Source organism: Oncorhynchus masou, chromosome 18 (assembly GCF_036934945.1).
Source record: "Oncorhynchus masou masou isolate Uvic2021 chromosome 18, UVic_Omas_1.1, whole genome shotgun sequence".
Taxonomy (NCBI): domain Eukaryota; kingdom Metazoa; phylum Chordata; class Actinopteri; order Salmoniformes; family Salmonidae; genus Oncorhynchus; species Oncorhynchus masou.
The window spans coordinates 68,522,102-68,536,080 of NC_088229.1; the positions used below are offsets into that span (position 1 = coordinate 68,522,102).

Below are 13,979 nucleotides of genomic sequence, written 5' to 3' on the forward strand. Positions count from 1 at the left end.
GAGATCGGTGTGACTTGACTGACCTGCACAGAGCCCCGACCACAACCCCATAGAACACCTTTGGGATGAATTGAAACACTGCGACTGCGAGCCAGGCCTAATCACCCAACATCAGTGTCCAACCTCACTAACACTCTTGTGGCTGAATGGAAGCAAGTCCTCGCAGCAATGTTCCAACATCTAGTGGAAACACTTCTCAGAAGAGTGGAGGCTCCTATAGCAGCAACGAGGGTGGGGGGGGGGGACCAACTCCATATTAATTCCCATGATTTTGGAATGAGATGTTAGACCAGCAGGCGTCCCCATCCAATTGGTCATGTAGTGTATCAATAATAAGCATCTGACTCAGCATATTTGGAATTGGCCAATCATGACAATCCTCCTAAAATTAGCATAGTGTAATGTCTGAAACCGGGCCGGCGCGGGTATAGTACCTTTCTGGGGATGGCATCTTGGTTCTTCCCTGTGGCTACATTCATCACAGAGCTGTCTGGTGGCTTTCCTAAGAATGACACACTGCCAACAACACACAGAGACATGGTCAGTGTCATGTAAGTCTACTGTTGTACTAGATAACGCGAGTGTGAAATCTATATGGTTAGTAGTGGTGGTACCTGAGCAGTGGACAGCTGAAGCAGGAAAGCCACAGGATGTCAGTGATGTTCATGGGAGGAGGGAGCTGGGCGAGGCAGGCCAGAAACTACACCAACAATAACGTCATCCAATATTCAGGTGAAACTGTTGCATCCTCAGTTCTTTTTATTATAGCTGAAATGAAGTGGCTGTACAGGTGCTCTCTCTCACCTGGATGAGGACCAGGGTCAGCTGACACTGCAGCAGGAACAGGAAACTCTTACGGATGCTGTAGGTGGTGTGACGTGCCTGGAAAGGAACCAGACATGTAAAATACATTTATTGTATCTTTGTGTGTCTGTACATGTTTTCCTACCTTGTCGGAACATTTTGGTTCTGACCAGGTAGGAAAACAAGAATCATTTGGAAAGTTTTTCAGGTCCTGAGTTTGTTAGTCTTAAGGGTGAAGTTTGGGGTTAAAGGTTAGGGAAAATAGGATTTTGAATGGCAATTTTAGTCTTATATATATATATATATATATCTATGATGAAAATTACAGGCGTCTCATCTTTTTAAGTGGGAGAACTTGCACAATTGGTGGCTGACTAAATACTTTTTTGCCCCACTGTATGCATGTATTTTTTTCTCTTATTTTTTTTATATATATATAAATAAATATATATAAAAATAAGAGAGAGCGAGAATGTGGTCGGAAATCCCACTTATCACCCAATGTCTCCCCAGGGTAGCCTAGTGGTTAGAGCGTTGGTCTACTAAATGGAAGGTTGCAAGTTCAAACCCACGAGCTGACAAGGTACAAATCTGTCGTTCTGCCCCTGAACAGGCAGTTAACCCACTGTTCCTAGGCTGTCATTGAAAATAAGAATTTGTTCTTAACTGACTTGCCTAGTTAAATAAAAGGTAAAATAAATAAACTATGCAAAAAAAAAAAAAAAAGTTATGAAAGGTAAGAAACACTCAGAACTCCCTCCCAAAAAATGCAGCTCCAAATTCACTCAATTCTTTTTGTTCAAAAATATCACTTAACAAACACCCCATCTACTTTTGTGACAATGCAATGTACCATTTGGATTTGAAGTAGGCTATCGTAAGATGCTTCAACATGTCGTAGGCTATTAAACAAGGATCTACCTGATGGTAGGCTCTGCGGCAACCGTGTTAAAAAACAAATAGCTATTTCTCTAATCTATTGATGAGACACTTCAGTTATAACTGGTTCTGTTGCGCTCACATTTTACAGTCGATAACTACCTTTAGTATACTTACAAACTTTAAAAAAATAAAAATAGCCTGTATAGAAATTAAAACGTCTCTGGTGTTGCAGCATGGGTTCATTCATCTTCTTGCCATCAATTATACAGGCTGTGTGACCTAGCTCTTGGTTGACTCATCCACATCTCTGTGCGCATTAGTAATGGGGTAGGTGAAATAAATACAAAAGAAATCAGAGCGGGAGAGAAGGATGACACTTTAAAAAAAAAACTTTTATACTCCATGTTCCAGATGACTCAATTACTCATGCTCTGCACCAGCTCCACTCACATCCTCTGGTGTGTGTGTGTGTCTCTCACCTGTTCTATGAGTTTGACCATGCTGACCGACTCCCCCTGGTGGAAGGTGACAGAACAGGCCAAGGTGTTGAGTTGACCAGACAGACTGAGAGGAGACAGACCCTCCACCTCCCCGTTCAGCCCTGCCCCTGTAGCGTAGCCAAACGTCTCCCACGAACACCGCGACGGATACAGGGGGTCCAGGGCGATGCTGGGGGGGGGTTAGGAAACAATAGTGTGTGATCTGTATTCCTCTCCATACTGTCATTAATGACTGGAACGAACTACAATGACTGGAACTGGAACGAATAACAAAAAGCACTGAAACTGGAAACACTTATCTCCCTCACAAGCTTTAAGCACCAACTGTCAGAGCAGCTCACAGATTACTGCACCTGTACATAGCCTACCTATATTTTAGCCCGAACAACTACCTCTTTCCCTACTGTATTTAATTTATTTAGCTCCTTTGCACCCCATTATTTTGATTTCTACTTTGCACATTCTTCCATTGCAAATCTACCATTCCAGTGTTTTACTTGCTATATTGTATTTACTTTGCCACCATGGCCTTTTTTTGCCTTTACCTCCCTTATCTCACCTCATTTGCTCACATCGTATATAGACTTGTTTATACTGTATTATTGACTGTATGTTTGTTTTACTACATGTGGAACTCTGTGTCGTTGTATGTGTTGAACTGCTTTGCTTTATCCTGGCCAGGTCGCAATTGTAAATGAGAACTTGTTCTCAACTTGCCTACCTGATAAAATAAAGGTGAAATAAATAAATAAAAAGTCCAGCAGTATTATGTGGTTGAAAGTGTACTTATGGACGCACATCATAGTCTATTTATAAATTAACTAGACAGCAGCTGCCATGTTTGTGACGTGATCACGTGTGTGTGTACCTGAGGTCACTCTGTAGAAAGAGGCAGCTGTTGCGGAAGTTAGCAGAGCTCCCCAGGCAGCACGTCACTTCTCTGTTCTCCTGCATGATCTTGATCATCTCACACATGGCTACACACACACACACACAGAGAGAGAGATTTAGAGCACTCACACATGCGTAGCTGTAACACTTTCATACCATGGTCAATTGATTTGTATATTAAAATATAGGAATGTCTCAGTAACAAATACTACGGTTTTTAGAAAAACAGAAAAGTTTGTTTCATGTAAAGTGGAGATGTTCAGACTCACTCTCTGGGGTACAGTCGGTGAAGAGGGGCACCAACAGAGGCACGTTGTCAATGTTCTTCAGGTGAGGACGAACCTGGTGGATACCACGAGGTAGCTTCGCCTGGAGGGAGAGAGAAGGATTAGCATGAGACAGGGGGAAAGGACAGACGAGGGAAGACCAACAGTGTTTGTTCCTGTACCCGGTTGCAGTCCTCCAGGAAGCTGGGGACATCAGTGGTCTCCTCCTCTGGTAACAGCAGCCCCTCTGCCCCATCTCTGGAGTCTTGATGTTCATCGTGTACGGAGTACTGGCCAGGGCTGTTGGGGGCGCCGTCACAGGGACTGTCTCTGTTTGGGGTCAGAGAGATGTGACAGTTCCACCCTGTCTCCAGGCCCATCTTCTCTGCAAACACCTACCACATTCACAAAACAGAAAGACAATCATCATCGTCACCGGCATCATCACATACATCTCAGCAAACACACACACACACACACACTGTTACGGATACAGTTATCCTGTGTGTGTGTATCCGGTGTGTGTGTTTCTTTTCTCTCCTTCTCCCCTCTCAGGTGAAAATCATCACTCCCCAATCAGTCAACAATCAATCATCAATCAGAAGACACACCTCCTCCTATTTCCTGACCTATCACAGTTCCTTCCCCATGGTTTAAAAACCCCATCATTTGTTTGTTCTGGAGCTCAGCCTCTCTGTAAATGCCATGTCTGTAGGTCTCTGTGTTTCACTCTCGCTTTGTGTCTTAACCTCTCTTTTGTTTAAGCACCTCATAGCACTTTGTCATCACCTGTGAGTATTGTTTTTGGTTATGGTGTTTGTGTTTTTGTTGCTGGTGGGAAAAGGGGGAAACCAAGACAAGTCGCCCATGGGCATACACTACCCGTAGGTGAACTTTGTTAAATACACTAGTTAGAACTGGGCGGACCACCCACTGTATTTTTGGTTAGTTAGTTAGCTGTTGTTAAAGTAGGCTAGTCTAGCTTAGTTCTTTTTTTAAATACTTATTGTTTCTTTCCTTGGGTCCAGCTCAGTCCCTTTTCCTGCTCCCCCCATTACCGTGTGTTTATAAATAAACCTAGAGTTTGACGGTAGATTTCTGTTGTCGTGGTTATTTCGTTCACACTTTTACTTTGTCACAATAATAATTTGCATGAGTTATGTTACGGATCTCATTACCATCCCCCCTAGACTGTCGGGCCAAAAGGGATTCGTAACACACACACACACACCTTGCTGCGTAGTTCGTCCTCCATAGAGAAGTAGACGAAGCGTATGCAGGCGGTGACCAGAGCGTCTATGAGCCTGACGGTGTCCAGACGAGCCTGGAACTGTGATGACACCATCCCCATGAAGATCTGACCACTCAGAGCCTGAACACAGTCGTCCTTCTCCACACCTCCTATACCCTCTATGGAGACAGAGCGCGAGAGAGGGGGACAAGACAAAGTTACACTAAGGTACAACATCTTGTGAGTGTAGCAGCATCTCCCTTCCTGCATCCTCTAGTCTTCAGTCCCTCTCTCTCTCTCTCCCCTCTCCCTCCCCCTCTCCCCTCTCTCCCTCCCCCTCTCTCCCCTCTCTCCCCCCCCTCTCCCTCTCTCCCCCTCCCCCCTCCCTCCCCCTCTCTCTCTCTCCTCCCCCCCCTCTCTCTCTCCCTCCCCCCCCTCTCTCTCTCTCCCCCTCCCCCTCTCTCTCTCTCCCTCCCCCTCCCCTCTCCTTCCCCTCTCCCCCCTCCCCCTCTCTCTCTCTCCCTCCCCCCCCTCTCTCTCTCCCCTCCCCCCCTCCCTCTCTCTCTCTCCCCTCTCTCTCTCCCCCCCCTCTCTCCCTCTCTCCCTCCCCCCCTCTCTCCCTCCCTCCCTCACCATCAGAGCTCCAGGAGTTCCTGCGGGAGACATGTTTGATAGGGGTGGTGGAGGGCAGTTCTACCCCAGAGAAGAGGTTGGGTCCGGGGGCTAGCTCCACACATTTCCCATTGAGTTGGTTGGACAGAGACACCTGCATGGGCTTGTAGGCAAAAGCAGAGCAGTATCCCGACAGACAGGCCCGTTGGTAGAAGTCCAGAACCTTCTTCCTGTAGGGGGGGGGTATACATATTAAGGGTTAATAAGTTGTCCTAAGGCTGTTATAAGGCTTCACATGGCTGTTATAAGGCTGTTCTGACCTGTCAGAGCCAGAGAGGGGGTAGATATCGGTTCCGTCCCAGACGTCAGTGCAGGCCTCCAGGATGAGGTCAGCTGAGCCGTGAGACAACATCTGGACGTTATCTAGAGGTGAGAGGTCAGGGGTCACAGAGGTGCAACAAAAGGATTCCAAGAAAGATATCAAGGTTTAAAGGAGAGGAGGGCAAGAGATGGAGAGAGCGAGTAGCCAATCAGAGAGATAAGTGAGAGAGGAGAAATACAAAGAACAAAAGAGAGAGAAAAAAAATTATAATACAAATTGAGCTATTCTCACTGGAAGAGGAGTCTCTGATGAAGAGGGAGATGAGGTGGCTGATGGGAGGTTGTCTCTTGGTAAAGTTCTGTTGGCGTCGAGGGACAGACTCCTTGGCCTTCTCCCCACAGGGCAGCTGGTACAGAGCGAGGTGGTTCTCCTGTTTAAACAGCTCCCTCGCCCCGGGAGTGAACCCTGAGAGAACCCCAGGAAGAGAGAGAAGGGGTCAGAGTGTATGAGTCTGGAGTTCACACAGTAAATGTATACTTTCTCTTCCTCTCCTCACCTATAAGCCTGGAGAGCTCACACAGTCCCCAGGGCACGTGGACGGGCAGCACGGCCCCGTGGCTCTCCTGCAGCGCCAGGTTACTGAGGTGGTCGGAGAAGCGGCAGAGCTGCTGGGTGACGCTGGCGTTGCACAGGTTGAGCAGGATGTTGAGGCCCAGGGGCTTGAGGCTGGGCAGGTGGCACTGCCAGCCCTGCTCGTCAAACTGGATACTCACCGGGTTCTGCTGGTCCTGAGACAGACTCAACATCTCCAGGTGGTAATCACACACGTAGTCCTCCGCTTCGTTGTCATAGCAACCTGACATATCCTGTAGAGAGGGGTGGTGAGAGAAAGAAGAGAGAGAGGGGAGTGAAATGCTGTGTAGTAAGATGACAAGACAATTCTATACAGGGTGTGTGTGTGTGTTTTACCTGTTCAGGGCCCTGATCCCCTCCATCAGTGTCGTGGCTGAAGCTGACATTAGATCCTGAGGGGTGTTTGGTGCGTGTGTGTGTCTCCCGTGCTTGCGAACAGCCAGTGTCATGTGACGTCTCGCTGGGCTCATACCCATCCATCATTGGCATACACAGCAGAGCCTCCCCCTCCAGTGTCTGATGGACAGGATGAACAGCCAGACATTACTCTTTCAATCACTGAAAAGCACTCAAGTTAAAATAAAGTAAATAAATAATTAAGTTGTTTTTTGGGGTATATTTTTCATAACTTCTAGGTCACTATATTCCTAAAGAAAATGTGTTTTTTCTCCATACTATTTCTATCAGTAGTATTACAGTACTCGTTACATTTTGAATGCTTAGCAGGACAGAAATGGTCCAGTTCACAAACTTATAAAGAGAACATCCCTGGTCGTCCCTACTGCCTCTGATCTGGAGGACTCACTAAACAGAGAACATCCCTGGTCATCCCACTGCCTCTGATCTGGAGGACGCACTAAACAGAGAACACCCTGGTCATCCCTACTGCCTCTGATCTGGTGGACTCACTAAACAGAGAACATCCCTGGTCATCCCACTGCCTCTGATCTGGAGGACGCACTAAACAGAGAACACCCTGGTCATCCCTACTGCCTCTGATCTGGTGGACTCACTAAACACTTTGTTTGTAAATTATGTCTGAGTGTTGGATTGTACCCGTGGCTATCCGTAAAATTAAAAAAAATTGTACTGTCTGGTTTGCTTAATAGGAATTTGAAATGATTCATAATTTCACTTTTGATATATATATATTTTTAAAAACATTTTTACTCAAGAAGAATTTTACTGAGTGCTTTTCTATTAAGGTATCGTTCCTTTTACCACCACTGCTGAAAAGACACCACCACCTATAAAACGAGTCTCACAGGAACTAGGTCATCGTCTCACGGCAGATAGCTCCATGACGGAAGACAATGGGAACCACAGAGCCTTCAGGAAGTATTCACACCCCTGGATTTGGTCCACATTTTGCTGTCTCACCAAGTGGGATTCAAATGGATTTGTCATTTTTGTCAACGATTTACACAAAATATTCTAATGTCAAAGTGGAAGACAAATCCTAACATTAGTCCAATTATTATTATTTTTTTTTAAACACAAAAAAACAAAAACATACTAATATACACTATATATACAAAAGTATGTGGACACCACTTAAAAAGTCTGTTTTCGGCCATTTCAGCCACACCCTGACAGACGTGTAAAAATCGAGCACACAGCAACTCTAGAAGGGCAGTGTGTGTATGACAAACTGACTTGTTGGAAAGGTGGCATCCTATGACGGTGCAAAGTTGGAAAGTCACAGCTCTTCAGTTAGGCCATTCTACTGCCAAAGGTGATTGAATGGCTGTGTGCTCGATTTTATACAACGGGTGAAACAGCCGAAGAGGAAAGCAGCATCGTTGTCGTCAACGTCTTGTTTCATCTGCTGCATTGACCATGCAGACTGAACAGCGTCAAGAGGTCTCGTGGTGGAGCAACAACAGGGGGTGGGGCATGGGGGTGGGGCATGGGCATGGGGAGGAAACGGACGTTACACACAGCGGAGTGGCCCATCACATTTAAACAAACATTGAAATACTGTTAGAAACAGTGAAGTAAATACATCCATACCGGTATATAGGAAGATACGACATACCACCCACCCACCCAGCCACCCACACACCCAACCACCCAGCCAACCACCCAGCCAGCCACCCACACACCGAGCCACCCAACCCACCCAGCCAACCACCCACACACACACCCACACAGCCACCCACACAGCCAACCCACCCACACAACAACCCAGCCAACCCACCCACCCAGCCAACCCACCCACACACACAACCCACCCACACACACAACCCACCCACACAGCTACCCACCCACACAGCTACCCACCCACCCTCCCAGCCAACCCACCCACCCACCCAGCCAACCCACCCACACACCCACCCAACCCAGCCCACCCAGCCAACCCATCCACCCACCCAGCCACACACACACACACCCAGCCACCCACCCACACACCCACCCAGCCACACACACACCCACCCAGCCACCCACCCACACACCCACCCAGCCACCCACACACCCACCCAGCCACACACACACCCACCCAGCCACACACACACCCACCCAGCCACACACACACCCACCCAGCCACACACACACCCACCCAGCCACACACACACCCACCCACCTCGTCCCGGTCCTCGGAGTTGTCAGAGAGGTCGTCTTGCAGGTCTTCTTGACTGTCGTTGTGAGGCGGCTCTACGCGACCACTAAAGAACAGCACCGTCTCTGGACTGGGGTTAGGCCAGGATAATACACCCCGTTTATCCACACAACACAACACCTGGAGAGAGAAAGAGAGCGAGTTACACACAAATGCACACACACACACAAACAAAAGCACAAATGCACACACACTTACAGTGACAGAGCCAAGTGTGTGTAGCAGGCTGGAAGTATAGCAGAGTGTCTGTGATTCTCCCTTCAGCACGCCCAGCAGGTGTCTCCACACACACCGCAGCATCTCCTGCACACACACACACACACACACTTAGGCTACATCGCATTTTCACCCACTAAAACAAATATATATAGTTGATACATAGTTGACTCAATTTTGCGGGCAATATAATCTACAGTATAGTGGGCTACAGAGCCTTCAATAAATATTCAAACCCCTTGTCTTATTCCACATTTTGTTGTGTTACAGCCTGAATTCAAAATGTATTCAATTGAGATTTTGTGTCACTGGCCGACACACAATACCCCATAAAGTCAAAGTGGAATTAATGTTTTAAGAATTGTTTAGCAATTAATTTTAAAAAATGACTTGTGTGTACAATAAGTGTTTAACATGATTTTTGAATGACTACCTCATCCCTGTAACCCACACGTGTGTAAAGTCCTTCAGTTGAGCAGTGAATTTCAAACACAGATTCAACCACAAAGACTGGGGAGGTTTTCTAATGCCTCGCAAAGAAGAGCACCAATTGGTAGATGTGTAAAAAAAAAAGAAGCTGATACTGAATACCCCATTGAGCATGGTGAAGTTAATTACACTTTGGGTGGCGTATCAATACACCCAGTCACTACAAAGATACAGGTTTCCTTCCTAACTCAGTTGCCGGAGAGGAAGGAAACCGCTCATGGATTTCAACACAATGCCAATGTTGACCTTAAAACAGTTAGAGTTTAATGGCTGTGATAGGAGAACACTGAAGACGGATCAACATTGTAGTTACTCCACAATACTAACCTAAATGACAGAGTGAAAAGAAGGAAGCCTGTACAGAATGAAAAATATTCCAAAACATGTATCCTGTTTGCAAACAAGACACTGAAGTAAAACTGCATGAAATGTGGCAAAGCAATTAATACAAAGCATTATGTTTGGGACTAATCCAACACATTCCTGAGTACAACGCTCCATGTTACCAAACAGTGGTGGCTGCATCATGATATGGATATACTTGTAATCATTAAAGGATTGGTGATGAAAATAAAACAGAACGGAGGACAGGCAAAATCCTAGAGGAAAACCTGGTTCAGTCTGCATTCCACCAGACACCGGGAGATGAATTCACCTTTCAGCAGGACATTAAACTAAAACACAAGGCCAAATATACACTGGAGTTGGTTACCAAGACGACGTTCAATGTTCCTGAGTGGCCGAGTTACAGTTTTGACTGTCTAGCAATGATCAACAACCAACTTGATAGAGCTTGAAGAATTTCAAAAAGAATCATGTGCAATTATACAATCCAGGGGTGCAAAGCTCTTCTTAGAGACAGAAAGACTCACAGCTGTAATCTCTCCCAAAGGTGATTCTAATATGTACTGACTCAGTGGTGTGAATAAATGTGCCAACCTTTTAAAAACATGTTTGTTTTCACTTTGTCATTATGGGCTGTTGTGTGTAAACAAAATATATTTCATCCATTTTTTGAATTCAGGCTGTAACACAACAAACTGCGGAATAAGTCAAGGGGTCTGAATACTTTCTGAATATATTATTATATATTTTTTTTGTATATTACTAGTGGCAAAGTGGAAAAGAAAACCTCTAGAACACCATCATCTTTCCCAAAATGGTTGAAACCTAAATGTGAGTAAACACAGTATTTGTAGACGTCTTCAGTCTGACTACATTCCAGGCTATGCAATCAGGGACTATGACCCAATACTCTCAGATGCTTCCTTTCCTTAAGTCCTTTTCTTAAGAAATGATATTTCTCCCAGGTCCTTCTGACCCTTTCCAGAATCATTTTCATCAAGTAAGGCTTTTGAGTAAAGGACACAAGGAAATGGAAGTCGTTTGAGAGTTGAAGTACACAGCTAGTGAGGCAGAGTTTTCCCCATCATGCATTGCAAGCTTGAGGACAGAAGTGGCAGGCTCATGGGAAAGGCCAATCCAGAACCAAGCCCTATAGCAGGGAGGGGGTTAGTTCTGGACCAGGCCAATGTGTCAGTAACGTAGAGGTGGGGGGGGCGGTGAGTACTGGGGTTTGTGAGGGGAGTCAAAGGGTTACGTGATTAGCTGAAGAAATGGTATGATGAAAAATTGCCCAAACTAGATGAGTCAAATTTGCCCTTCCATTAGGGATGATCGGAGAAAGACTGATTGGCTGACAGAGAGAACCAATAGAAATGCCAAAGAGACGAGATCTCATCATGCCAGCTGAAGAAAATCAATCATATTAGGGATAAACAATGCAAAACCAATTAGATAATTGGAGTCCCAAACTCGAACAACAAAAGAAGATGCGTGAGGCGGGTGTGTGTGAGCTACAGGGTTTCACAGTGGTGGGTGAAGGGGCGAGGGCGGGCAGCGTGAGGACAGGAAAGAGGGAGTGGGGGGGGGGGGGAGGCAGGGGTAGGACTTGGAGAAGTTATACCTGGGAGGACACCACTTCAGTGTAGCTGCTTAAAGTGTCCTCGGAGAACTTAGCAAGCTGGGGCGAGAGAAGAGGCTAGTTAAACCACACAGGAGGCATCTCTCTGTGTCTCGCATGGCGCTTGTGTATGCGTTTCTCACCAGGCCAGTAGGAGAAGCTCTGCTGGACTCAGCCAGGACACTAGCCTCGCCATAGGTGTTGACCAGCACCCACATGACAGGAAACAGCAAGGGAAGGATGGGCAGCACTCCCATCAGCTGGAACACAACACTTATTACAATAGGAATATTTTATAGGTTTGAAGAGATTCTGTCCCCACTGGATCGCCCACCCTGCTATAAATAGGGAGAAGGGGCACGGCCAGGAAGAGGGAGTCTCCATACCTGCAGCTGGATGAAGTTGAAGCGTCCAGGAGTGAGGCTTGGGGCGTCAAAGAAATAACGCACTGTATTCACAACCAAGAACGTCATCTATAGGAGGAGAGAGGGATAACATGAGGGACAACAGCAAGTAGCTTTAATTAAGAAACTGGGTTTCTGTGTCTGCTTTTCTCACCAGTACAATAGGGCAGGCGAACTTGGCCATGATGGACTGAACGGTGAACCTCTCGTTATCCAGGGCTGTGATTGGTCGAGACAGAGCCAGGTCCAGACTGTTCCTGTAAAGCACAGAGGTGGATTCAGCCAGGGGTGTCAGTCATTTTAGATGACGTCATGAGACGGTTTGAGCCTCATCTTGGACAACAACAAACATGCAGTTCAGAACAGTATTAGACTTAATGTGGGTCTGGGAAACCTGCCCTGTATCTTTAAACTGCTTCAAAAATGACACACTGAGACGTCACAATTCCAGGTTTCCTTTGACTCTAGATGATCATTCATGATTTGCGCAAACTTTCTCCTCGAGTTGAATTCTTGGACCAAGAATTGTTGGATATCAAACTTGCTCGAGGTGAATTATTACCTCAAACCCGTTCACCTCAAAATCTAAGTTTGTCAGACTGTTAAGCCTCAAGAGGATGCATTGCCCACCTGACGCTGTCGAGGATGGGCGTGCGGACCACCCTGAAGAGGCGGTGCTGCTGGGGGCTCTGGGGACCCCTCTTCTGGTCCCCCCGGGGGGAGGGAGGGGGGGAACGAGGTGGGAACATGTCCCCTGGCTCCAGAACTATATGATCGTCATCCTGGAGAAGGGAGATAAAGGTGAGACATCCACATAAGCAGTATCCACTTCCTCTCTCGCCTTGACCATCTACACCCCCCTCTTTCCCTCTCACCTTCACCATCTACGCCTCCCTCCCTCTCTCTACCCCCCTCCTTCCCTCTCACTCTTCATCCCTCTCGCCGTACATTGATGCCTCTGAGAGAAGAGAATGTCTCCTGTCCTGGCCGTAGTGCTATGACATCTCCCTCCACCAGTAGGGACACAGGCAGGTTGACCAGGTTGGAGTCGCGGTAGGTCCAGTGGAGCGACCAGGAAGGGGAGGAGGGGGTGTACAGGTCAGGGTAAAGGGAGGGAGACCACCTCATCCCCTCACCCAAATCTGCCCAGCCCGACAGGTAGCCTGGAGGCGGGAGAGAGAGGGTGGAAGGGGAAATTAAAAGATAGGATCACTAAACGAGAATGGTGGAAACTTGTCAACCTCAAGTAAGTGTTTATTTCTTAACGTCTTCCCTCCATTTAAATGTCCAACTGTCAACTCTCATCCCATCTCCTCCTTGCCCCCCCCCTTTCTCTCACCGTTGAGCTGATTGATGATGCTGTTGAGCCGGTGCACCATCTCAGTTCTCCTCAGCCTCTGCTGTCGACCAATCAGCATGAAGCTCAGCGTGAAGAGCATGAGGAGGGCTGCAGCGTTCACCAACTCTATCCCAGAACTACAGGGAGAGGAGGAGAGACATGACAGTATTCACAGACTGTTGGGGCTTCCTGTGTTTCAACCTTATTTTACAGTGAGGTAGCTCTGATAGGAACATTTGGGTTGAAGTCCCAGTCTAAACAATACCCACACAAGTCCCAGTCTAAACAATACCCACACAAGTCCCAGTCTAAACAATACCCACACAAGTCCCAGTCTAAACAATACCCACACAAGTCCCAGTCTAAACAATACCCACACAAGTCCCGGTCTAAACAATACCCACACAAGTCCCAGTCTAAACAATACCCACACAAGTCCCAGTCTAAACAATACCCACACAAGTCCCAGTCTAAACAATACCCACACAAGTCCCAGTCTAAACAATACCCACACAAGTCCCAGTCTAAACAATACCCACACAAGTCCCAGTCTAAACAATACCCACACAAGTCCCAGTCTAAACAATACCCACACAAGTCCCAGTCTAAACAATACCCACACAAGTCCCAGTCTAAACAATACCCACACAAGTCCCAGTCTAAACAATACCCACACAAGTCCCAGTCTAAACAATACCCACACAAGTCCCAGTCTAAACAATACCCACACAAGTCCCAGTCTAAACAATACCCACACAAGTCCCAGTCTAAACAATACCCACACAAGTCCCGGTCTAAACAATACCC

General features: G+C 46.8%; 1 protein-coding gene across 3 annotated transcripts in view; it reads right to left on the reverse strand.

The window, feature by feature from the left end:
* The window catches only part of LOC135505189 (transmembrane protein 94-like), a 32,532-nt gene that overhangs the window by 7,340 nt on the left and 11,213 nt on the right, over window positions 1-13,979 (reverse strand). The window contains exons 5-26 of one of the 3 annotated variants that reach the window (XM_064924343.1): window positions 13,173-13,309; window positions 12,782-12,996; window positions 12,464-12,615; window positions 11,988-12,090; window positions 11,816-11,902; window positions 11,573-11,689; window positions 11,433-11,489; window positions 8,960-9,064; window positions 8,726-8,881; window positions 6,478-6,657; window positions 6,065-6,374; window positions 5,800-5,973; window positions 5,507-5,609; window positions 5,208-5,416; window positions 4,575-4,753; window positions 3,526-3,738; window positions 3,347-3,446; window positions 3,055-3,163; window positions 2,166-2,355; window positions 805-882; window positions 615-700; window positions 435-516 (exon numbers count right to left, since the gene is read on the reverse strand). In XM_064924343.1, the coding sequence (XP_064780415.1) occupies window positions 435-516; window positions 615-700; window positions 805-882; window positions 2,166-2,355; window positions 3,055-3,163; window positions 3,347-3,446; window positions 3,526-3,738; window positions 4,575-4,753; window positions 5,208-5,416; window positions 5,507-5,609; window positions 5,800-5,973; window positions 6,065-6,374; window positions 6,478-6,657; window positions 8,726-8,881; window positions 8,960-9,064; window positions 11,433-11,489; window positions 11,573-11,689; window positions 11,816-11,902; window positions 11,988-12,090; window positions 12,464-12,615; window positions 12,782-12,996; window positions 13,173-13,309 (3,142 nt within the window). The other 2 variants (XM_064924344.1, XM_064924345.1) reach the window with 2 other exon arrangements.